At 35.3% G+C, this 27,466-nt stretch overlaps 1 protein-coding gene across 2 annotated transcripts in view; it reads left to right on the top strand.

Moving 5' to 3' along the window:
• Positions 1 to 9,914: 9,914 nt before the first annotated feature.
• Positions 9,915 to 27,466, top strand: part of GLRA3 (glycine receptor alpha 3) — a 192,761-nt gene continuing 175,209 nt past the window's right edge. Inside the window, exon 1 of one of the 2 annotated variants that reach the window (XM_007192677.2) lies at positions 9,915 to 10,035. In XM_007192677.2, the coding sequence (XP_007192739.2) occupies positions 9,965 to 10,035 (71 nt within the window). In that variant the 5' untranslated portion in view covers positions 9,915 to 9,964. The remainder of the gene's footprint in view (positions 10,036 to 27,466) is intronic. The other variant, XM_028169206.1, reaches the window with a different exon arrangement.

Here is a 27,466-nt window from a genome sequence, read left to right as displayed (position 1 = left end):
TTATAAATGACCTAATTCATTTTTTTTTTTTAATTCCTGTTCCTGAAATCTTTCCATATTTGTTTTCTGTTGGGTTGTCAGTCTTTATTCTTCTTGATTTTTTAAGAAATACTCTGCCTACCAGTACTTGACTAATATATTATTATTAAATTTGAAAAATATAAAATTCAAAAACATTTTGCTTTCATCTTGCTTTTCATCTATTTCATATTTGTTTTCCATTTAATTATTTTTGTTCGTAACGTTTCTTATTCTTTCCTTCTACATTTATGAGATTCATTCATTTGTTCATTCCAGCATCATAAGTTGTATCTTATTAATTTTCAGCCTTTATTTTATGACCATTTAAGGCTACACATTTCTAATTAATCACAGGTTTATCTTCTTTTAATATGTAGTATTTTTATTATCTTTAAATTTTAATTATTATTTATATCATTGCTTGTATCCGCAAGTTTCTTAATGCATGTTTATTCATTTTAATTTTATTGAATTCCAGCCATGGGTTCATTTTCTGAGATGATACCACTTCTTTAAATTAGTTGAAACTTATCTATAGCCCACATTATTATGTTCAATTTTTATAGATGTTCAATGCATGTCTAAAAAGAATGCTTATTACAAAATGTTGGGATGTAATATTGTATAACTATTCATTAGAATGAATTTGTTAATTACATATATATTATATATAAAACATTGAAAAGAATTCTTTCAAAATTCATATCCTGATTTTCTTGTAAGGTTGGTCTAACAGCTACTGAATAGTATATTAAACTATCCCATTATAGTTTATAGTGGTGGATTTTTTTTTTTTTTTTTGCTCTACAGTTTTGAAACTGTATTATTCATTAAGTGCATACAAATTTAGTTTTCATATCTATTTGGTGAAACTTTTTTCATTATATAAAGACCCTCTTTCTCTGTACATAAGTAATTTCCTTTAATTTTGTCTAAAATTAGTGGGCTACACCAGCTTTGGTTTTTTTTTGGTTAGGCGTTACCAGATGTACTTTCCCCCCTCCTTTTAGCTTTACCCTTCCAGATAGCCTTTAGCTTATTCCTGATTCTTATAAACTATATATAGCTGTTAGTCTTTATTTTCATTTTTAAAAAATAATCTGTCTTTTCTCTGTAGTGGATTTTGAGACCTTCTATTTGTCTTTAGTAATACATAGTTGTATTGACAAAATTTTCTCAGCCTCCCCTGCACTCTTTTCCAACTTGGCCTGTCTTTTGGCTTCTGTGTTCATCTATGCATTGTCCAATTTTAGCAAGAATTCTGCTAAGTCATTTTAATCAGAATCCCCTCCCCGCTTCAATATCTGATGACCATTGATATCTCCTCAATTTCCTCATCCTCCACCAGCCCCAAGGTGGGCTGGCCTGCCCCATAGCAAGAATCCTGTTAGGTTGGTTTAGCCAGAATCTCCCCTTACTCCTGTTTCCTCTTAGTAATATTCTAGCCACCCACCCCCACCATGCTCCTTGGCTATAAATTGCCACTTGCCCATGCTGTACTTGAAGCTGAGTTTAATCTCTCTCCCCCACTGCAGAATTCCATCTCAGCGGTCCTCTACCTATCGTGATAATCCCCTCGCCCCCTTGAATAAAGTCTTCCTTACTGTGCTTTAACAATTGGTATTGAATATTTTTTCTTTAACAGTATTAAGATGACTTTAGTTGTAGTTTTCTCTCCACCTGTCCTACTGGGACACTTTGCATTTCTATAGTGTGAGAATTCATGTTTAATCATTCTGATAAAATTTCCAGTTATTATTTCTTCATATTTTACTTACCCTCCATTTAATTTACACATCTTTCTTTTGGGGGGAACACAAATCTAATGTTTGTAAGAAATTATGAATCTCTTTGCTGTGTCTTTAAACCTGTTTTGAATATCTTTTACTCAGCGTGATTCATACTGTGTAAATTTTTGGATCTATCTTCTAACCCACTAATTACATTTCATCATATTAAATCCACTATTTCAGCTATCAAATGCTTTTTTAATTTCAGCTATTGTAATTTTTACTTTTAGATACTCTCTTGGCTATCTTTCACAACTACCTGGCCAATTTTATAGTCCTAGTCATATTTTTGTTCTTTTCACATATTAAACACACTTATTTTATATTCTGTAGCCATTTATTCAAATGCCTACAGTCTTTGCACTTGGAATTCTGTTTTAACTGCTTTGTTGACTATAACTCATGGTGCTTGTCTATTCATGTGTTTTGTTTTTTGATATTGAGCATATGTTCTTTGGACTTTTATCTAAGGAAATGCTTTCAGACTTTGTCCTAAGATATATTCCTCTAGGAAGTAACCATAGTTGTTTCTGCCAGTTTTCTGAGGATATTACATTGACGGCACCAATTAAATACACATTTGTAACTTGCATTTATGAGGCCGCATGTGGTGTTAATTCTGGCTCAAAACTGTGTGTGAGCTAGTTTTTGGCAAATAACTCTCCAATGAGATTTTTTTCCTCCATTCCAAGCTAAACCTGGGACAGACAAGTTTCTCAGAATCCTTCGGGATGTGGATAGTTTTTCTCAATTGCTTCTTGTGGTTATCAATTCCAGGGATTTCTGGTTAAAAAAAACAAGTCTTTTAGGTCTTTGAGTTCTAGTCCTTGCCTCCAATTCAGTGGGCAACTGGTAAACACTGAAACTCCAGTCCGAGAGGGGTCAGCTGGTTACTACTGGAATCTTTCCAGCTTTAGTTCTCACTTGCTTTTTTAGCTTACTGATTTTTCATCAGTTTGGGCCTCTGATTTCTATGCAATCTCTGCTTACCACTTAGGTTTTTTAAACAAGTATTTTCTTCATACTTTAGGTATTTGGGGGATGAGCTTTTTTTTCTTAGTACTTTAGGTATTTGGGGAATGGGCTTTTTTTTTTTAGTTTGTCAAAAATACTAAAAATAAATCATTAAGAAAATCTTAAAGAAATTTTGGAGAAAGTTGGGAGTGATACTTTTCTTGTAAAATACATATAAATTTGTTCATTTTCAGAAATTAGAAACTAATAGTCAAAATCATAGAATATTTATTAGTTGTATCAATTCATGGATTATAATTGTTTCTATAGAGGTAAATTATTAATTTTTATAGCATATCATTACATATTCTGATGATTGTATATGCACCCTAATTATCTTCTTACTTTGTTTCTGACAAAAGCTGTGTAGATGGATATATGCCTTATTATGTATTATCCAACAATAATAGAATTGCAATATTTAGACTTCAAATCACAAGTAATTAAAGTTTAGTAGTAGTACATGTCCTGTGGCTGACCTATGAATGAAGAAAATAATATTATTTTAGTGATAATTAATATGAATATATAAAGTATAATAAGGCTAAGGGATTGCTGAAATTTTCAGTTTTTTTCTAACCTGGATATTTAACAATATATATGAATATTCTTCACTTTCAAATTAAATCAGAGTTTTGGAGAAAATATTCTATTGAATTTGTTTGGAAGTAGTGTTGTTACTCATTTTGAAAATAACGTATTGCAATGTACTCCAATCTGTAGTTGACTGCCATAATCAATTTAGCATATCATGACACATATATGATACTGAGAACGAGTATCATAATTCATCTCAGGTGAAAAATGAAAAGAACATCAGTTAAGGTTGTGGTGTTTTGGGTTTTGTTTGTTTTGAAGCTCTTTATATTTCTTATATTTATATAAGAGGCCTGTGATGAAAAAAATCTACATGATGAGAAAACCTCCTCAGGAGTGCAAGTATGAAATGGAGGTTTTATTGCTTGGTGTATTAACAAGTGGGTGAAGGTATCTCCTGACATTACAACCACATTTACATGTTGTCAACTAACCAGAAAACTTAGCAACAATTTTTAAATTTGTTCATTATTTGACCCAGTATTTACAGTCCTCCGTGATATGCCTCAAACTTATTTCCCACTATTTTCCTTCAGTCATCCCTTTTTTCATACCAATAGTATAAATTGTTCAGAAGTTAGATAAAATTTGAAGGTCATTTCTGCCTTAAAATAATAATAGTGTGATATTGGAAAAGCTTCTTAAAATCATGGGAACTCAGTTTCCTCATTATTAAAACATGGTCAGGGGGGCTTCCCTGGTGGCGCAGTGGTTGAGAATCTGCCTGCCAATGCAGGGGACATGGGTTCGAGCCCCGGTCTGGGAAGATCCCACATGCCACGGAGCAACTGGGCCCGTGAGCCACAATTACTGAGCCTGCGCGTCTGGAGCCTGTGCTCCGCAACAAGACAGGCCGCGATAGTGAGAAGCCCGTGCACCGCGATGAAGAGTGGTCCCCACTCGCCGCAACTGGAGAAAGCCCTCGCACAGAAACGAAGACTCAACACAGTCATAAATAAATAAATGAACGTGAATTTCAAAAAAAAACAAAAAACAAAACATGGTCAGAAGTATATATATCTTAGAATCTTGAGAGCAGAAATTAAGATAAGATGTAAAATATCCAATACAGTAGTTAACTGCACAAATATTATTACTCAAATCCTATTCGCCCCACTTTTTTCTGCTTCTAAGCTTTTGAAGATTTTTTTTTTACCCTCCTACAAAGTTTTTCTGCTATAGTTTCCACTCATTCAAATTCTAGAAATGAACCATGAACTGGTTTCAAAGCTTTGTTGAATATTCCCCACTCTATCAACATTTTCTAATCTACTCATGCTTTCTATTTTGAAGTAATGCTTTTGAATTCCCATCGCATTTCTCTTTGCTTCTTTCAATACTTACATTCTATGCGATACTATGAGTATTCACGTACACCTTACACACTATGTGTATTATAGTTCCTCTAGGACAAGATTTGTTTCCCGTTCATATGTGTATCTCAGGAAGCTCCTAAGATGGTGCGTATTATAAAGCTTATATTTGTTGGTGAAGAAACTGTTTAAGGAAATAATTTGGAAGTACTTTTACAAGTTGTGCCTACTTGAGACCAAATATTTAGAGAAAGAACAAAATATCCAGTCAATTAAGCACTTCAAATATCCCACTATTTGAAGTCATTTAGGGAATTACGGCAAATTATCACTGCAATTCGGAGAAAAGATGACAGTCTGAGAGTTAAAAAAGTAAATATCCTAATAGAGTGTATTATATTAATCTTATTTATAAATAAGTCACTCTCAGAGTGAACTGAGGACCCACATATAAACTCAAAGATTACTTTTAGATGGCTAAGGAATATATCTGGCCTGGAAAGAACACTATAATCTAAACAATTTTATGAAGAAAGAATAGGTTAAAAGAGATTAGTAAGAATGGAATCTTGAAAAGAAAGAACTAAAGAGCAGAGAAAGTTTCTGCCTTTGTTCATTCATTCAACAAATATTTCTTGCTCGTTTACCATCTGCCAGACATGTGCCAGGCATAAGGATGCACATTTCCCCTGCCTTCCAGGAGCATTCAAACAAAGACAAACAAGTTCTAGTTTGATCTCTGAAGGAAATAAATCCTAATATAAAGGTTTAGGGGAAATCTTGTTGAAAGAAAGAAAGAGAGAGAAAGAGAGAGATTTATACTGTGAGTTAATGGCTGAAAGAGACTAGACATAAGAAGCCCAGAGGAAGAAAGTTTGAAGTAGAGAAATCATGAGATAAGAAACAGCTCATGTGACTGGTGCATTATGGGGGAAAAGCACACTAGAAAAAATGAGGCTGAGGAGATTGTCAGTGGAAAATCATTTAGAGCCAGCTGTGAAGAGGAATGTGGATTTCAATTTGTTGCAATGGAAAGGCATTGAACGGGTCTTAGGAATAGAAGTGACATCATTTGGTATACTAAAACTAACAAAGAACAAACAAAAACCCCTTAATATTCACAGTGGAGGGTTAATCAAGGGGAATAAGAGAGCAAGCAAGAGAAAAAACTAGGAGGCTGTTGCTGAGATCCATGTGAGAAATTTTGTAGCCTGGACAAAAAAAAAAAAAAGGAGATAAATCATTGGATATTTCTGCTACTATTTCAAAAAAAGAGGGTCACCTGATCAGCTAACATGTCATTATTACTGTAGTCTGTTCAGTATGTAGATCCCTATGCAAAAGACAAATTCACTAGGCACACATACTTGGTGATGATATCTATCACTGCCATAGGATTAATTCTCCTCTACCTAATTTGTATTAAACACATGACTTTCTGATTGATTTTTAAATTAAAGCTTTGTTTCAATCTTCCCAGAGTGTTAATTCAAAGATGTGACTATTCTAATTATTCCAAAAGTGACATTGCTTTTTATAAGTTTTAAAACTGACATTTTGACTCATACACAAGCTTTTGATGAGATGGCTAGAATGACCCAATGCTTCTGAATCTGATCGACTCTCAGTAAATAGTTATTAACCCGATACTACATTAACTTCAAAAAAGTAAGTAAAAATTTTCACTAAATAACAAATCATTTTAGCAATATGTACAAAATATTATATATGTTTAGCTCATTGGTAGTAACAATTGAGCATATGAAAAAAGCTTTATCTTTACATTGAAATTGATCTACTTTTCTGTAGCTTAGGTAATATGCATATATCTTGAGACAATAGTGAAAATACACCATTAAAGATAGCTCTGTGGTAGTATACAAAATACTGGACAATGCACCTGAAGCACCAAGTTCAGTTTTGATATCTTCAACTTGCTGAATACGAAGGTTAGTAACCATCACTTAACCAGTTTGGGCTACAGTTCCTTCCTTGTAAAAGGAAAATATTAAATATGAGGAAGATTAATATCTCATTTAGCTCAGAAGTGCCATGTCTTATCCAATGTGAAAAATAATCTATTAGTACAAGAAGGAAATAATAAAGGCCTGAAGAAGGAGAGCAGAGATATGGCTATATCAGAATCCAGCTTAATTTTACATGAATGCTAGTCAGATGCTCATCAGCCATAAAATGGTCTTTTTTTCCAAAAACACATTCATTCACCTACCCATACAATCAGGACAATTATTCTCCAAAGAGTAAAATTTACAAGGATGGCTACCACAATATGTAGATGCATAAAATTTATTTTGACTTTATAGAGATTAAGAATAAACAATATAAAAATCCATAGACAAGAAACACTGGGAAATTAATCATCAAATGTTAAAAGAAACAAGACACTACAACGCACTTTGATTCATTTCTAATTATTTAATCAAAGTTAATCTAGTACCCCACGCACTGTAACAAGTTCATTTGTTTACTAATTTAAAAATAATCATATTTCTAGTATGATCATTGACACATTCAACAAACATTGAGTATCTACTATATGCTAGGTGCTATGCTAAATAACAGCCATTATTTTACTCTGGTGGAAAAGTCAAACAAATGAGGGGAATGGTAGCTTGCCATAAGTAATTTGAAGGAAATAATCATGGTGCTATGAAAAACAAGTAATATGGGGGGAATTCTCTGGCGGTCCAGTGGTTAGGACGCCGCGCTTCCACTGCAGGGGCACAGGTTCGTTCTGTGGTTGGGGAACTACTAAAATTCCTCATGCCACAGGGCGCAGCCAAAAAAAAAGAAAAAGAAAAACAAGTAATATGGGGGTTCCAGCCATCCTCTTATATGACATTATATTCAATAAACTGATTGACTATATAAATTTGATAAAGTCTAACGTTCCTATGTTTTCATATTAATGATGAGATGAAACAGCTAAAATTATCCTGCCTTTTAAGCTAATTACATATAATTAAGCTAACATAATTATCCAGATTAATGTAAACACAGAGCTTTAAATATTATCCACTGATTTGCTCACTTAAACAAACATTCATTGGCTGTCTCCTTTGGGCCAGAGTATAAATCTCAGAGGTCATTTCATTCAATTCCCTCAATAAATATATTTTTTTAAAGATATATTAAGTAAAGGTATTTTTAAAAATATATTACTTTTACAAAGATACTCAGTTAGTGATGAAGCAAGGCAAGAAACCCAGGTCTTCTTGAAATATAGTAAGTTTTGTTTTTTGATTGTGTGTGGTTTTTAAAACAATTACTGCTATTCAAAGAATGACCAACTAAAAAGCATTTGCACTTAGAAAGCTTTCAAAAGATTCACTGAAAAACAGCGTTAATTAAAATTATATGAAACTTCTCAAGATAGAAACATTCATGGGCAGAATCAGTGATATTCCTTAAGAGGCTTCTGGAAGTTTGTGATTTAAGTCGGAAAACCAAATGTGAAAAGAGACAGGTTTAGTAATGTATGGAAATAAATACAAAATTTCTTTTTTTACACTGAATATAAATAAGCTTGTCTACTAAAGAGTAAAGAGAAAGATTTTTTTTTTTCACTGTGCCCTCATTTGGAGGGTAAAAATTAGTGACATACTTTTCCAGTTAAACAGAGAATTATGGGATAATTGATATGTCAATTGCTCTCAGATTTAATTAAGAAGAAAACGTTTGTGAGAAAGAAAAGACATTCTTGACATGTAGTTTGGTCATTGAGAAAGGTAAGAGATTAAAGTAGGACTTTCAGAATAAATACCTGAGGGAGTTTTGGGAAAAAGCTTATGATTCAAGGAGTGAATATTTTGATCCTAGTTGATAGGAAATAAAAGCCACTTAAAGATCTAATAGCCTAAGTTTTAGTGATTAAAAATTCCATTATTTTGAGGTGCATGAAGAAGCATGGAAACGTGTGCATGATCTCTCTCTCACACACGCGCACACTCACTTTCCCTTTCCAGTCTTCCAATCCAAGTCCCTATATAAATGGTTATGGAGGGGTGGGGGAGGGAGAGAGTTGGATGGCAGAAGAAAAGATGCACCATATGACCTAGTTGTCGTTCTCCCTGGAACTTAATGTTAAGATATGGAAGACGCCTAAGAAAAAACGGGTGTGTAGCGTTGTCCCCTCAGAAGCCATCTCTTTAGATTTCCCACCTTCATCTTTTTAAACCCGTATTGTCACTGAAGGAAACTCAACTGACTCTAGTCAACAACGCTTCCCGGCCAGAAGCCGGCCAGGGTTGTGAGACGATTCTAGAAGCAGCTGATTTTCCTGTTCCGCTGTTTTTCAGCACCACATTCTCTGCTCTTCCCTAGACCTCTCCAAGGGTCTGGGTTTACTGTTGACTCTTGCATTTGATGTAGGGTCAAAGAGACAGGGTCACATCCGAAAAGACCTTTTATTACTAAATTGTGCCTTCTCCCGGAAGGGAACAATGGAGGGTCCCTCTAGCGCGATTCTGCTACCTAATCCATAAATGCTGCTGACTCCCCCAGTTCTTAGCGCAGAGGCTTCCCTCCCCCAATTCCTTCCAGTTGCGGTTTAGGCTCTGCACCAGTTACTCAACATTTTTTTTTTTTTTTTTTTTTAAAGCCTGGCGAGCTAAGCACCGCCTACCGTCATGAGTGGCCTGTCACTCTGCCCCGCTGTGCGGTTGTGATTGGCTGGCAAGACCGTGTCGTCTGGCCCCGCCCCCGCTTCCCTTTGCCACGCTAGTGGCCCGGGGTTTACCCAAAGGTGGACAGTGGGACTCGGGCGGGCGGCGCTTGGAGCAGGTGCAGACGCATCTTTGCTCCCGCTGTTGCTCTTCTTTCTCCAGTCGTGGGTCTGAGTCAGGAAAGGATTGGCAATCTTCTTTTGCCGCTAGAGCTCCCGTGAACTGCTGCCCAGAACCTAGGCACCTCAGACTTCTCATCTCATCCGTTATTCCGCTGTCACTGTATAAATCACCTGCACATGTGTAATCCTGTGAATCTCCCTTCAGCTCCTGCTCAGAGAAGGGGTCGAAAGGGAATTTCAAGTGTTTGAAAGAGAGGGTCTCCGCGGATCGCGGGTAGCTGTCTCAGGTGCTGAAGCTTTCCAGGCGTTGCTCTCCACCAACACCACACGCAGTTAGACTGCACACTCTCATTCCCGGCTTTCTCCTTCCCCATGCCTTGGCTAAGACTCATTTCAGAGTCGTGAGTCTTTCCCTCCGTATCATGGCCTACGTGAGACACTTTCGGACGTTAGTTTCGGGATTTTACTTCTGGGAAGCAGCACTGCTACTCAGGTGAGTCCACTTGTATGTAACAGTTGGAGAACTCATTCAAGCCTTGCAACTACTTGTCATGGATGAAACCGAGAATGTAACTCGAAGTTGACTTGTTGAAAGTATCCCTTAAATCGTATTGTTTTCTATCTAAAGGTATCTAGCAGTCTATCTCTTGAGACCTCTACAACATGTAACTTTGCTGTGTTTTCACTAATTAATGTATTTTAGTAACTGGCATCTTATATTATTTGCAGCTGAGGTTACCCTAGCAAAAAAATATTTCCAAAGCCTAGGTCTTCCTTCTCAAATTGCTTTAAGTGTTTCTTTTTTCTAAGTGAATTATAAATTCTGGGTGTTGCTCTCTTTTTTGAAAGTTACAAAACATTTAGTAATTAGAAATGGAACATTACTTACTTTTTAAAAGACAAAAAAAATCTAGAACATAAACATTTAGTGATCAGAGATATTCTGAACATTGTTGATATATCTAGAGGTTAAGTTCAAATGAATAAAATAATAAAGGCCTTGCAAGTACTATTTTCTAAAGAGCCTGGTTCATGGAGGCAAAATAATAAATAAATCACCAGATATGTTCTATGCCAAGAATAATTATTTTGGAGAAAGTAATAAGAAACCTATTGAATGGTAAAATTGTTCTATGATGTGTCATTTTCTTATCATATCCAGTCATATTTGGTAGGCTTTCTTTTTTTTCTTTTTAATTAGAAGAGAGACTAAACACAAGATCAAGTAATTTAACCCCCATTCTTCATCAAACAATATATAAGCAAGATACTGCTCATATGGAGTTTTGAACCAACAATATAAATTTTACTTTACTATTATAATTACCTTAAAATTTCCATTTTATGGCTCACAAGACTTTCAAGAAGATTGAAATCAAATTATGAGAGTAACTAAGTTATGTGTATAATGATTTCCATTTGAAGTATGTAAATATTCTTTTCTGGGTTGCTATGTCAAATTTTCATCGTTAGGCACGTTAGAAAAACATATCGTATCCCATAATAACTACCTTTAGTAACAGGAACTAGTTGTGAAGGTTATTATATTTCTGAAATTATCGATTTTTTTCTGAAGTAAGGTGTTGAAACCATTGTAAATCAGAATATTTTCAGTGAAAAATATTTTAATGACAGTCAATTTTTGTAACTTTACAATTGTTACAAATTTCATACGTAGTGATCAAAGCAAAGAATGTAGAGCTATTACATTTATGTAAATTGTATGGAAAGGAGTACAAAATTCATGTCATAAGATAAATTGATTATTTTACCATAATTATTTCTTAATATCTTAGATAATACACATATTTATTTTTTTCAAAGAAATCAGAAGAGCTTAGTTGATAGATACTTAGATTTAGGAAGTTTAATGTTAATAACTAAAATATTTTGATCGATGAGGTCAAATTTGTATAATGGCAAATCACCATGATATTTGTTATAATATATTCTTTTTTTTAAATTTTTGTTTATTTATTTATTTATCGCTGTGTTGGGTCTTCGTTTCTGTGCGAGGGCTTTCTCTAGTTGCGGCAAGTGGGGGCCACTCTTCATCGCGGTGCACGGGCTTCTCACTATCGCGGCCTGTCTTGTTGCGGAGCACAGGCTCCAGACGCGCAGGCTCAGTAATTGTGGCTCACGGGCCTAGTTGCTCCGCGGCATGTGGGATCCTCCCAGACCAGGGCTCGAACCCGTGTCCCCTGCATTAGCAGGCAGATTCTCAACCACTGCGCCACCAGGGAAGCCCCTATAATATATTCTTAGAAAGAATTTATCTTCATTAATATTAAATAATTTAGTTTAAAATGCTTTTTATGAATAGTCTAAAAATGTAATCACTTGAAAAAGACATACCCAATATAGAAGTTTTGGTGATACATATATTCTTCATCAAGTTTTTCTTTTTTCTTTCACAAATCGAAGAAAAGTTTTCTCTATCTTAGACTGGTCTTAGATGAGAGTAGCTCATCACTCTATGAAGAACTTTAATCATACATAAAAAAATTAAGTATTTTTATTTTTCAGTGATGGTCCTTGAAGGAAAATTTTCTATAGAAATTTCCTTTAGAAAGTGAAGCTCCCTGTACTGGAAATATCTTGCAAAATACGGTTTCTTTATGGAGACTATTTTTTGTTCGCTAAGCCTATTCGTGAGGTATTGAGCAAAAAAGGAAACATGTAAAGGAAAAAATAAAGTCAAAAAAGTATTTTTGTTTAAATTCATAAATATATCTTTTTAATTTAAAAATATTATTTCTAGGGAAATTTGGAAGTAAGAACAAGAACCAGAAACCATATATGAAGTTTTAATTAAATAACATACTAGTAGAAGCGTGTTTTTCATAGGTTTAAGGTTTTAAATTTTTTTATTGACATATAAATGCACACAGAAAAATGCGCAAACAACAAAGTTCCAAATAAAGTGGCACAAAGGTAACACACCATGTCAAGAGACCACAGATCAAGAAGTAGAATTGTCAGCAACACACGAGCATTCACCCTGCCCCCTCTTACCACCATATCTTTTCCCAAGCACTACCTTGCCCCAAAATCATCTCTATCCTGACTTATGCGACACTAAAAGTTTTTCCTGCTTTTGAACTTTATATAAATACTTATTTGAGTCTGCTTTATTTTTATGAAACATATGTGATTTATCGGTGTTAATAGCATGTAGCAATAGCTCGTTTATTCTCATTTCTGTATGGTATTCCATTATATGAAGACATCACAATCTACCCATTGGCCTACTGAGGAATATTTGGGTATTTTTTTAGGTTTTGGCTAGTGCTGTTATGAACCTCCTTGATCATGCCTTTTTTTCGTGAATACATGTGAATACGTGCATTTTGGGGACTATATGAGTTGGATCCAAGAGTTTCACTAGGCAGAGGAATTGCTAGAATATAGGGTGGATATGAGTATGGTTAGCTTTAGTAGATACTGCAAGTTTTCTAAGGTAGTTGTACCTAGTTAAACTCCTATCAGTAATATATGAGAGTTCTTATTGCTATTACTAGTACAAAATTTGATCAGTGCAATATTATTATAAAAATTTATAGCACTTTTGTAGACTATTATTGCAAGCCCACAGATGATATTTTAGTTTCTATCTTGGCATAATTTCTACATTTTAGTAAATGAGTTTTTTTTTTTAATTAGGATGTTTCTCTCCCCACAGAGATTCTACAAGTCAGTACCACTTTATTTTTCTTTAATTAATTAATTTATTTATTTATTTTTGGCTGTGTTGGGTCTTCGATGCTGCGTGTGGGCTTTCTCTAGTTGCGGCGAGCAGGGGTTACCCTTCATTGCGGTATGCGAGCTTCTCATTGCGGTGGCTTATCTTATTGCAGAGCTCGGGCTCTAGGCTTGTGGGCTTCAGTAGTTGTGGCACACAGGCTCAGTACCTGTGGCGCATGGGCTTAGTTGCTCCGCGGCATGTGGGATCTTCCTGGACCAGGGCTCGAACCTGTGTCCCCTACATTGGCAGGCAGATTCTTAACCACTGCGCCACGAGGGAAACCCCAGTAAATGAGTTTTATTAAGGCAAAAACAGCAGAAAAAAAACATTTACTACTATAGTATAATTAGGAGTATTCATTTTCAGAATACATCAGGTATTAGAAATGTAATATTTAAAGGGGACTTATTAAAGAGGCGAATTCTTTTAATAAATACAAGTCAGACACAGACATAAGAAATCTAAATTTCCTAGTAGTGAAGTATTTAAAATTTTTACATTTTGCTCAGATATTGCTGTTTTTTGAAAAAAATTTCCTATGGCTTTTGGATTCTACTTCTCATACTAATAAAATAAAGAACAAAACACCAGTGTTCAGCTTTCTTTGAAATGTAAATAAGTGATGATTATGAAGAGCTTACAGAACAAATTCCAAAAGCAGGAGAACTGCCAAAAATATTTCATCTAAATTAATTATTTTCACAACATTCAATTTTGTTTTTCATCTTTATAGTTTGATACCAACACAGACTTGCTATTTGAATAAATTATGGTATATTGTGTCAAAACACTGAATGTATGAATTTCATACTTTATGATAATCACAAACAAAATGTTTTCTTGATTTACTTCAAAGCCTAAGAAAAACATTTTGGCATAGAATTTCTTGTTTTTTGCTTTTGGTACGTTTTGGAGGATGGGGAAAATTCTTTTTAATGTTGAGTCTATTTTCTTATGTAAGATTTTGAAGAAAAATGTACTTCAGGGAATAAAGTCATTTTTATGATGATTTCTTGTATGTAGGTACTGTAGCAGGATTCTACATAGTGTTTTTAAATTATGCTACACATAATACATGCTTCTTCCCTTTGTATCTATAAATAATCATATGCTTTCCTAAGTATAGAAGGATCGTGGCCCAGTTCTCTAGTCAATGCCTCAAGCAGTTTGCTCTGCAGATTCAGGAAACAGCTTTTAAATATTTCCTCTTGTATGTAATTTTTCTCTCCCTTGATCACACAACTATGTACTGAGGCAAGTCAATCACCAAATATGTGTTTAATGTGTAATGTTAAGCAATTCAACAAGATTTCATCATCACATTCTGTGCACACATGTTTGTGCTAGGTACAGTTTGGCTATGGATGATAGGGAAATTATCACCTTTCTCATCATGGAACTTAGAGTCTAGCAGGAAAGAAAATACAAAGGGCCAAGTGACAAAAGAAAAACAGAAACAGCAATGTTTTAGGCAATGTGAAATAGGGAAGTTCCCCGGAGGGTTGGTACTTGTGCTGGATCTTATAAGATGCTTGTTCAATGGGCAGAAATAAGATATAAAGAAAATATTCTATGCAGTAGGAACGATACAAGCCTATAACATGCTAAGGGAATGGTGACGGTCAAATTCAGTTGAAAGATTTCCAATTTATGGTTTAAAATCATATTCTGCTAGCAACAACTATTGAGCTGACTACAATAATAAACCAGCCGAAATGTGGAGTTGCAGCTCCCTTTCATAATGGAATATGGATGAAATTTAGGAGCAAATAATTTAATTATAACTGGATAGTTTTCATTATAGGAATGGTCTGGTAACTTGGCTCAAAATATCTATAAATCCCTTTCTTTCAGAGGTAGAGTTTACCTCAAAATTACAATTAATCATAAGATTGCTAATAATCATCAGTAATAGTAAAAAACTATGTAAACAGACAACAATGACAAGACTACTAGAAGAAAAAGACAATCTGCTTGTTTTAGAGTTTGGAGATCATGTTTGAATTTTTCATCAAAATATGATCTCTTTAAAGAAAGGAATTCAGGTGGAGGATTTGGATTGTTGGAAGAAAAGGGGACAGTGAACTTGGTTTTCGGGGTTTTGAGTTTGAGATGGTAGCAGTAGATCTGGGTATCCTGCTGTCAGCTGAGAACACAGAGACAATGCTTGAACTGTAGACTGAACAGTTCAACTGTTACAAAGGTGATCACACTGTGCGCAAAGAACGAAAAACAGAAAAAATATTTATATGAGATGAAGGTAGAACATTTAGAGCAGGGCACAGAGTCGTACTCAGAGAGTCCTGTGCTAAACTGTGGAGGTGCGACTGGTCATAAACAAGTGACAAAGTCATAGATTTATCATAATTTTATACTGTCGATCCCAAGGACTTGCTCTGATCAATAGTGTATATTTATCCCTTTTCTATATAGCCTTTGAATGCTCTAATTTCAACTAATCCATAAACTAGTCCACAATCACGGATGATTAAAAACTTAAGTTTTCTCAGGAGACTTTTGGGAATTATTTTGGGATTCTTTTGGAGAAGATGCATCTTTAACTTTTCCTTACTACATGAAGCATATTGGATGAATCCTCCTTGACTTTCCCACCAAACCTGTCTCTTAAACTCCTCGCCAAATGATTATTAGCCTTATACTTGGATTAACTGTATTTATTGAAAATGAACTCCTGTGTATGCAGATGTCCATTTTGAAACATGGGTGGTTTGTCTTTCTCCACTAGAAGAAAGTTGTAGTTTTGTCTTGTCGGAAAAATGCATCAAGAAGAGAGATAAGTGAGTCAGCTTTGAGAACTGGTTCTGGAGTGAAGGCAAGCATTCTAAGACAGGACCAACTGTTTAGTAACAAACAGAAAGTGTGTGAATAGAGTGAGCTCTTCCACCCCAGAAAATGAAGCTATTCTAACAACTGCATGGCAACCACACACATTTTAGGAAACAGAGTTTGAAATCCTCAGGTGTTGTCAGAAGAGGAAGCAATAGCAAAAAATAAAATAAAATAAAAAAAGCAGCTCCGTTACAGTGCATTTCTGAAATTCTTTCAGAATCTCCATACTAGAGATGTTTTTAGGAGGAAGTATTACCAGTACCTCTGAGACAATTTGATGCACAGAAGCAGTAACCTCAGTGGTACAGTTAAGAATAGCATAAAATGGAAAGGTTATATTAACATCCTCTGAGATAGTTTATTGCATGGAATAACTTCCAGTGCAAATGATGAAGCATTCTCTAGGAGTACATGCAAAATTTGCACACTGACAAAAATAACCAATTAGGATTTATAGACCCTGAGATATTTCTGATACTACTTTACAAACATTGCCAATATGGGATGGTTGGGCTTACATTAGAGGTAACTAGTCCATCCAATATTGTACCTAAATTTGAAAATCTCTCAAAAATATCTATAACAGGTAGTCATCCTGTAAACATTAAAATTTCCAGCAATAAGGACCTTTTTACCTGAAAAGGAAAATATTTATCAAACAATTTTAATGAATAAAAACCAAAATGTCATTCTGTTTTCTCCTGGATATAGGAAACTTCCTTTGGGCACATGTGCTGCCCCTCCCCAAGTATTTGTTTCTGTATTTTTTTCCTTTTTTTTATGCTTGCTTCTTCACTTAAAATGACCATCCTGCTTGTGGAGAGTGTGGTTTTTATTTGAGACACAGTTTGGATTGATAATATTTTCCATGTGGTTGCACCATGCATGAAGCTTGTATGCTCCAGTTGCAGGGTGCCTGTAGCAGTCTACCTGAATCTCTTTGTAACTTTATAAAAGTCTATGGAGCAATGACTGCATTTCCAGGCAGTGTGCAAAGTGCTGGAGAAGCAGAATCTCAACTTTCTATAATATGCCACCGTAGAGGGGGGGGACATGTGACATCACCTTCAAATGTGTGTTTTAGATTTTCATGCAAGTCTTGCGCCTCCTTCTTGATTGTAACTCCCATGAGGATAGGATTGTTTCTGATCTTGTTTTACTGCCATAATATTTAATTCAATGTCATGTGTGGAGTAGATGCTCGATAAACAACAGATCAGCACTGAGATGACACCTACCTGCCTGTCATCTCTGTTTATCTATCTATAACTCTAGATTTGAATTTTATTTCAACGTGTGTTATTACTTGGAGTGGAAAGGGAATCTTGTGTTCAAGATATCATAAAGGCTATAAGATCAAATAAATTGCCTCAGAAGATGTTACCGGCTCTGAGAAGTTGTAAAACAGACATAAATTGGCAGCTCCCAGTGGAAAAGTGATAGATATGTTTCTCCTTATCACCATGAGAAATTGAAATTTCTATTGTATAATGCATTATTTCTCAACCTGTTTTCCCCATCATTGCTTCCTAAGGAGCCCTTTAAAGATATTTTTAGACTTTTTTTTTTCTAATTGCCTGCATGAAATTGTAATATCACAGTACATTGTATATTTGCTCATGTATAGTATATAGCCATAGATACATAGAGATAGAGATAGATCTGTGCTTTATATGTAAGAAGAATAAGATTTTTCACCCCCCAAGATAAAACTCTCACCCACCCTCCTTGGGGTGAAAACACCCCTCTTGAGAATGCATGGTGTAAGGGTTGCTACTTTTTATGATACTTAGACTCTAGTTGTATAGTTTCATTGTTTGGAGTCATGACCTAGAAGTAAAGCAATCATTTATCTATTGACACCGTTTAAGATAATTTAATCCTGAAAGCATTAGGAAACTTTAGTGACATCTTTTTCTGTAAATACATAAGTTTCCCAGAAGCCACTAGGCTTCCATCAATAAATTTCAAATCACAGCTGCCTCTACCAACATCACTGTTCAATGACTTTCATAATTTCATGAAACTATTTTTTAAAAAAAAAATCTTAGAGATAATATCATTTACAGTTTATTTTTCTATGATTTAGACTCTGTTGACTTTCTTTTGTTTTCAAAGTAAGATAAATGAAAAAGTTCAAATTCCTTTTTAAAGTTAAATTTATAGTTGTTATAGAAAGGATCTCAACAGTTAGTACTGACATAAGGTCTGGATATTCTTCAATTCAGGAGTTCAGGGATATGTACAAAAAGCTGAGAGTAATGTTACCATTAAAATAAAAACTGATTGGGACTTCCCTGGCGGTCCAGTGGTTGAGACTTCGCCTTCCAATGCAGGGGGTGCGGGTTCAATCCTTGGTGGGAGAGTTAAGATCCCACATGCCTCACGACCAGAAAACATAAAACAGAAGCAATATTGTAACAAATTCAATAAAGACTTTAAAAAAATGGTCCACATAAAACAAAAAATCTGATTGAAAGAAAATAGAGTAACAAGTAAAATGCTACTAACAGAAAAGAAAGTAGGAATGATTATTAATTGGCAGTAAGGTGTCAGCAAATCATCAGAAAACGATGTTTATCTTGCTGTTCAGTTTTGGTTTGCTTTGGTTTGTTTTGCTTTGGTTTGGTTCCTATTGGCCATACAATACTTAAGGTGGGGACTTAGGGGAAGATAAATGACGTGAACGTTGATGAAACAACCACTCAAATACCATCCATCAAATGCCTGGGAGGACCATATGCATTCTATCTGTCTGGCTAATTTCTACTCAACTCACTTTACCTTCTTGAAGAATCCTTCTCTGAGCTCCCCCAAGTCTAGGTGAGGATACCTCCTCTGTGCTTCCAGGAATACAGTACCTTTGTTGTTGCATATGTCCCAGGGCTGTGGTAATGGCCTGAATACTGCCTCTAGTTCAAACTGTGAAGTCCCGGGGGGCAGGGACAGTAACATATTTCTAGTTCTATCACCAGGGCTTAAAAGAGTGTCTTGCACACTGACAGGGCTCACTCATTTTGAAATGAAACACTTCCCTCCCCCCCAAAGCAGATTTACAATTTCAAATAAATAATTCTAGGCATAAATAAAAATACTATGCTGTCTTTCTTTCCTTCTAGCATTTAGGAGGAAAATTAGTGAGAGATTTGTTGCTTTGTTTTTTTTCTTTATTCCCAATTTTATTTGTCTGTGGTAATATATTTACCCACTTGCCTCTTATCTCTCTTTTCTTTCACAGAAAATATTCTTCTACATTTTTCCGTTTCCTCCCTACTTACCTATGTCTCACTTGTTCCTATCTGGGATCTATCCCCACCTCTACGAAATGAAGCAGTACTGAGCTTCCATGTCATGATAGCTTCTTCTTTTAAACATTGGAAAAAGGGAATAGCACTTAATCTAAAAATGGTTGTAGCAAATAACTATTTCATGTATATATAAAATATATATATACATATATAAAATATATTTTAAAGCAACATATAATTTTTAATTATCTACTTTTTGTAAGAGCTCTGCAGTGAAGAAAGACGACGTAATGAAATGACCGTTCTAAATAATAATCAAATAACTAGCGCATATTCTCAAGGCATAATGTTTGAATTTCTATTGTGGCACCTCTCACAGTTCTGGGATCAGAATCACTGACACGTTGCCAATTCCCTAGATAAACTGAGAACCGTTGATATCACAGGATACTTGTTTTTGCCTTTAATCTGTTTAACTCACATACATTTAACGTTTTAAACCCAAGAGACTCTATAAAGGGTGGCTGAATGACAATTTATTTTTTGCTGGCAATTGTTGAAAATGTAATCAAGAATAACTCCCCAGAATAGTAACAATTATAAATATTGGGAAAAGAAAATATCTTTTTTGGAATGCAAAGGAGTATAAAATTTTTATAAAGAGGCAGGGAATTTAAACGGACTGTGAACGGTTGATGGCATGTGAGTGGGCAGGAAAGGGGGAAGAGTGTTTCAGGCAGAAAAAGCATCCTTAGAAAAGGCAACAGGCCAGTCTCCATATGAAATGGAGGGTATGGCAAACTTCATAGTAACATCTCTACCATGGGCCCTCCAAGTTTTCCTGTCTAATAAATTCATGCTTTATGTTGTTTTAGAACTACCTTCCTGGGGAAAATCTATATGACTATTGTAGGTGTTAGAAAACATCAGCAAATATTTATTCCAATAATAGTTTTCTCTATTTCTAAACAAAATATTTCATTGTTATCACTTGCTTATGAGGGAAGAGAATACTCACATAAGCTACTTTGTATTCACTAGTTCTGTTGATATCACTATACATATATTTTTGTTAATTTGTATCATTTAAATGTGTATCCGAAGTCTGAATACTTACTGAAACTTAATTATTAGTAGATCAAATAAAACAAAAATTCAAGAAAAGGAGAGATTTATGACTTTTCGTAGTTTTATAAACAATTACATTCCTGACAAGGGAAAGAAGAATGACACATGATAAAATCGTAATGAAAAACTTAAAAGCAATCTATCTCTATAAATTCCTTTCTTATTATAATAAAACACTCTAATATACATTAAATGATATTTTCCACCAGTTCTTAAATTGCTCCTATTTAAAAAGAGAATTACCTTTAGTCTATTAAAACACTAAGGGACCCAACTTTGTATAGTACTACCTAGTATGAAGAAATGTGCCTTCCGTGTTTTTCTCTTGCCTCTTTTATTTATTGGGAAGAATAGAGGTAGCAGAGGATTATATGGATAAAACCATTAGAAATCTCCCTTCTGCCTTATGTTGCTTCTTTCTAACAACTTTAAAACCCTTTAAAAGATTATGAAATCCTCCCCCCCCACTTAAATTCCTGAAATTGGGCTTATCTCTTTCTTCCTACAAATCTTAAATACGGTACGTATCATCAAAGACACTGAATCTACTGCAGACCTCAGTTGGTGCCTCCTGAGATTATATAGAGAATTAGGTTTTATGTGTAGCCTAAATATCTCCCCCTAAATAATAATATGTAAACTTAAAATTTTGCTCTACTTCAAAAGGCCAAAGTGTATGACATTTTTTGTGTGTCTTTGTACGGTTATATATGTCAACTTACAGCAAAAATTACATCGGAAAAGCTTAATCAGTATGAAAAAAATTCAAATTCCTGGAACATATGAAAATTCAAGCTCAAAAATACAGTAGTAAAAATAAGATGAGATTTATACCTCTACAGGAAAGAGCTAGTTTATTTTAGATGGTTTGTAAACTAACTTTTCTTGCCTCAGTCTTCTCTGTGCATGCACTTGTGTGCACATGTGAAAACAAGAAGGAATTTAGAGAAAGAAGACTCAGGGTCAGATCTCAGCTCTGTCTTTGAAGGGCTGGGTGGCTTTTCTATACACTGAGTGATTGTACTTAACATGCTACTTTAAAAATGTAATGGGTAAAGCTGTGTCCATCTATGGAATACATTTTTTTTAAACGAACACAGTCAGAAACGCACTAATCTCTCCTTAAGAGAAAATATGTACTTAGCATTACAGCTATAATTTCTCACTTCACCTAATATCAGTAGCCTTTATTCAAAGAAACTATTTTTTTCCCTAAAATCCATTGTAGTGGTAGATGTGAAAGATGTTGAGTGGCAGGAAAGTAAACAAGGGATAAACAGACTAGCCCTTTATAGCTGTGTTAGTTCAGATTAGGTTCATTTGTGACTGACAGAAAGTGCACAATAATATTGGTTTAAGAAAGATTTGTTTTTCTTTCAAAAAAAGGAAAAAGAAAAACCATGGAAGCAACCAGACCACATCTGGAATGGGAGTTTACTGATCTTTCTATCTTCTTGTTTTGTTATTCTTAACATAGGATTTCTTCCTTGAGATCCAAGATAGACGCTCTGATTTCAGAAATCATAGCTGCTTTCTAGCTATCAGAAAAGAAGAAGAGGCTAATCTTTAAAGGCATTTCCAAGAAGTTAAAGATTTCTCAGTTTCACTCTTAGCTTCGAGTGTCCATGTGGCCAAGTTCTGGCCGCTAAGTTGCAAATGGAAGTGGCATGTTTGGCTTTTTGGAAGTGCATGCGAAGGGAGGTCCAGAGGCTCCAGCTCATATTTTACATTCACCGTTATGGAACTCAGTCTTTCAAGTGAAGCCAAAGGGAATTATTACAAGTAGGAAACGAGCATGATCAGATTGTGTCTCAGAAATATCACTAAAGAAGTAATATGGATAAGATACAAGGACGTAATGTACAGCACACGGAATAGAGCCAATATTTGATAATAGCTACAAATGAAGTACAATCTATAAAACTATTGAATCACTATGTTTTAAAAAATAGAAATTGATAAAAATAAAATAAGCCTCAGGCAAATTTGATATATGGATTACTAGTAATATGCATATATATGAGTGAAATATTGTCAAGGAACGTATTTATCAATATGTATACATGCAAGCATATACGTAATAATGTATACATTTATTGGAAGTGCATGTTTGGATATTTTTAAAGTTTTGGAGTGGGCAATTATAGAAGTTTGGAGAGCACTTGTCTAGAGGAGAGATACACAGGAAAGTGATAATACGTGTGTGTGTGTGAGAGAGAGAGAACTGCTTTAATGACAACATAGGATTCACTGAGTGCACAAGAGGGCACGTAATTGTTAGTGGGGGGGGGCAGCGTGGAGGCAGCACAACTTTTCAAAAGATGTGGTCCTTGAATTGAATTGTCAGAGTGAGAAGCAAAGGTGGTCTGGGCAGAATCAATTGCCTGTGCAAAGACGTATGCACAAACCAGCATGAAAAATGTAAGAACCGCAACCGGTTCTGTGTGGCTGGAAGCTACATTATGTGTCAGGCACGGGATGAGAGACAAGGCTGGAGAGGATGTAGGTCATATTTTTAATATAATTTTCCAGGATAAAGGGAAGTTTCCATTTTATTTTATTGATTTTATTTTTTTGCCACACCGCGCAGCTTGTGGGATCTCGGTTCTCCAACCAGGGACTGAACCCGGGCCCACAGCAGTGAGAGCACCGAGCCCTGATGACTGGACCACCAGGGAAGTCCCAAGAAGTTTCCATTTTAAAATGTTTCTCGAAATGTTTCAACTATACCACCTTTTACTTTTTGCCAAAATTAATTGTTTTTCAAATATTAATTTTTAAAATTGGGGTTGTATATCTTTCTTTTTTATAATGTGAATCATTTCCAAATTATTATACAGAAAAAAGGGAACACTTTGATAATTTTGCAGGTTAGTTCAAGTTACTGCAAACACTGAAGAAAACTTAAGACTTCTGAAAATCTCCAAGACTTTTTCAAATGTTTCTAAACATCAGCTTATTCTAAATAGTAGACATCATGGTTGACTCTTCTAATTTTCAGTGTTTAGCATTATTTTTATTTTTATCCTCCTTTTCTTATTTTTTCAATCCTAATATTTGCAGAAAAATAAACAACTTGGGACCATTACCTTGATTTTTCTCAAGAGAAAGGGGAAATTTATTATTTTTCTACAACACATTATGCTGCTTATATTCAAGCAGAATGGTTGAATGTTTGTGATAAGAATAAATATTCCGGTATCCAAATAAAGTATAACTATTATCCAAAAAAAGGAAGCAATATGGAGAACTTAATAGAAAGTATGTTCACAGTGGGGAGGGGAAAAACTGGCCTCAGAGAGAGTAGGAAACGGTCAATGCAATAGGACATCCCAAAAATGGAGAGAAAGGAGCAATATGAGAAATGACCAAAAAAAAAAAAAAAGTCTTGTCCACTGCTTGGATGTGGAGGATCAAGAGAGAATGGTCTAGGATAAGCCTCATATTTATACCTTCAGTAACTGGGTGAAAAATAGTGCCATGACAAGAACAGGGCATAAAAGAAGAGGCATAGCCATGTAGAAAAGTATCATAAGTTAAGTTCCAGATATGTATGGTGAATGTAATGCCTATGAGATATCCAGTTAATGGAAAACTTCAGCACAGAGGTGAGAACACAAGACCTGGGACTAGATGAGATTGGATGGCTAGAATTCTGGGGCAAGGTTTTCCTACATTTTTTAATACTTGAGCACACATGGATGTTTCATCTCATTGTACAAACAAATAAGCCTGGTGACTCACAGTCATCAAGCCTGGCTCTAGCTGCCCCATCTCACACATTGCAGGCTGAGCTGTGGCTAACACAGCACACCTGTAATCCACTGGGGCTTGCAGATGTCAAAAAGTCCTTCCCTGCCGAGGGCACTGCTGCTCAAAATGTGGTCCTTTAACCAGAAGAATAACCATCACCTGAGAGTTTGTTAGAACTACAGACTCTGAATCCCACCACGACTCACTGAATCGGAATCTGCATTTTATCCAGCCCGGCAGATAAGTCATAAAGCACATTCAGATTTGAAAAGCACTGTCTTAAAAACACCAGCTTCTAAGGGATGAGCAGAAGGAGAGGTACTGGCAAAAAAAAAAAAAAAAAAAAAAGGATGGGGATTATGATAAGAGAAAAATGAGAACTAACACAGAGTGCGTCATACAACCAAAAAGAAAAGTTTTGGAAATAAAAGAATGATCAATAACACAATAATATCAAATGCCATAAAAACCAGAAGAAATGTGGAAGATTATAAGAAGCCTTTTGGTACAAAAATACATGTACAACTATGTTAGAACATTGAATGGTGCGTTAAAAATATAGATTCCCTTTTTTAAAAGAGGCTACTGCATGAGGAAGTAACAGTGGACACAGATGCGGCAGGCAGTTCTTCATTTGCTTGTTTAGTTTTGTTTTTACAATGGAAGGAGATTTGAGCTTGCTCACATCCTGGAAGAAAGAAGTCAGTAGATTAGGAAATGCTTAGGAAAACACAAGAGAGATTCAGAAGAGAAAGGGCAAAGTCACTGATGAGATGAAAAGGACGAGTTTTAAGAGCAGTCGTTGAAGGGTAGCTTTTGAACCAGAAGTCTTAAGTCTTTCTCTGGGACCGGAGGCAGAATGTGGCAGGCGGTAGAGACGGGAGTTGTGATTTTGTAATTCAGTTGTGTGCTCAGTTATCTCTTTGAAGTAGGAGACAAGGTCATTAGTCGAGATAAAGATGAACAACGAAGCAGACAGGTTTAGGCTGATTTAACGGTTACAAAACAGAATAGAGCCGAGTCTACGTTACCTCTGGTACCGGGCAGGCTGCGCTCCCAGCTTTCTTGGAAGAGTCGGTCCAGCCCCGTGAGAGCAGAAGCCCCCATCACTCTGCAGAAGAGCGGGAGGAAGCCTAGGACATGATCTTTATTCAGGCCTCGCTCATTTAGCTGGCAAAGTCAGGGGTAGAACCCACATCACCTAGTTCAAATTAACTGCTTATTTTTCCAAAAGAGCACAGTGATTTAGGCTCTTCTACAGTAGAAAAAGAAACAATCACATCATTCTTTAAAAGGTGAAATGTGACTCATTCAGCTAGAATCACAGTAAGTTTTTTTTATGAATAGTTTCATCAAAAAATATAAGAATGAGACCCACTTTCAAACTTTTTGCTCTTCTCAGGGTTCTATACATGAACACCACCTGTGGCAGTGTAGGTGTGTACACTCACATCTCTGACCCGTTTCTTTTGCATCTTGAAAATAGGTAGTCTTTTCCTAGGAGGTATTGTCTCCAGAGATTTTGTTATGCTTGATTAAAGGAAAACATATGTTCTTACAGGAAGAGGAAATAACTTCTATAATGCAGAAGCTTTTACAATCCTTTTGTTTCCTGGGAAACTGTAAATGTCTTGCCCAAAATAGTTTGGCACATAAGTAGAAGGAAGGGGGAAAGGGGGCGAAAGAATGGAGGTGAGGCAGAGGGAGAAGGGTGTATAGAACCTCAGCTGAATATTAGCTTTAAGTATGATGTACAGTCACTGATTGTATCTTGCTAAGCTCTTCTCACTCTTAATTTTTAAAAAGAATATAATCCAATAAAAACCTTGATGTATAGTCTAATTTTCGCTAGAGGGAAATTGAACAACACTATACTCACTGCTATATTTACCTTTCCTTACCACTTCCAATTATAAACTCTTTTTGCTTTATTGTTTGATTCCCTTCTTTTTTCTGTGCCATTCCTCTCTCCTTAAAGGAATGTAACGAACAGGCAAATGTAGGGCTTCCTGCATCACAGGAAGAAAAATGTCCAATAACTCAAATATGCTTAAGTCAGAACACATTCCATTGAAAGGTGACATTAACATAAACATTTGTAGTCACACAAAAGGGAATATCTACCATAATCTGAATAAGTCGGTGCCCTGCTGGTTCAATATTATTACAGAAAAAAACCTTAGCATGGCTCCACTTTAATATTCTGTGTACATTTCTTTTCAGGTTCAGAGACTCAGAGACTGGTGCTTTAAAAATATCATGCTTTTATGCCCTCAATCTTATTGATTTGGGGATTTATAAAAATGCATTTTATTAGTAAGCATTCATGCAAGCACAATTAGATCAAAATAAAGCAGTACTACTTCTGCTGTATTGTTTCCTTTGTAAATATAACTCAGTTAAACATCTCAAGTAAAAGGATGATTTCTGTATCACTCATTTCTGGCTTGTGGGATTACGGTGCTTTTTTTCCCCTTATTTTTACTGTATTTTTATGAAAATTTTGGTACAGTGCACATAGATTAAAATGAAATTTAGAGAATGTGTTTTAAAAAAAGTTTTATGCACATTTTAAAGGTCTAAGTGGTGTTTTGTCAAATAAGATTCAGGAGAGCAACACAATTCTTAATCAACATTCCCCCCATTGGTTTGATGTAATCATTTCCTAATTATCATTAGAAAAATAGTTCTGAAACCACACTCAGTGATTTTTGGACAAGTTAAACTGGTTGAGGTATATTTGGAATATAAAGAACAAAGTGCTCTTGAACTGAATTTCAGGTTATTCACCCTTTATCAAGTTGAGCTCTAGAAAGACTAGACATTACAGCGAAGTAGTATATTAGTGCTATTTGTTGATTTAATTCCAATGAGGTGAGTGATAGGACATAGCCTCTGCCTCAGCCCTGACGTTTCCAGCTAGCAGAGGAGATCTTGGCATGTCAGTTTCACGTGTCAACAATGGAAACCAGTGATTGATAGAACCAAATGGCCTATAAGAATTCAGCGGAGGAGAGATCATTTCCCCCTCAGACAAGCAAATAAAGGCAATGTGGAGGACATGGCATTTAAGCAAAATAGTTCTAAAAATTCTTTAAGACAAACATGTAATTAGGGCATATTCTGGGTTTTGAACGATTGCCATTGGGACTCCTAGAGTGCCTTGAGTCTTTCCTGACTGAAGGAAAAGTAAAGTCTAC

The sequence above is a fragment of the Balaenoptera acutorostrata genome, chromosome 6 (assembly GCF_949987535.1).
Source record: "Balaenoptera acutorostrata chromosome 6, mBalAcu1.1, whole genome shotgun sequence".
Classification (NCBI taxonomy): domain Eukaryota; kingdom Metazoa; phylum Chordata; class Mammalia; order Artiodactyla; family Balaenopteridae; genus Balaenoptera; species Balaenoptera acutorostrata.
This window is presented reverse-complemented; position numbering and strand designations above follow the sequence as displayed.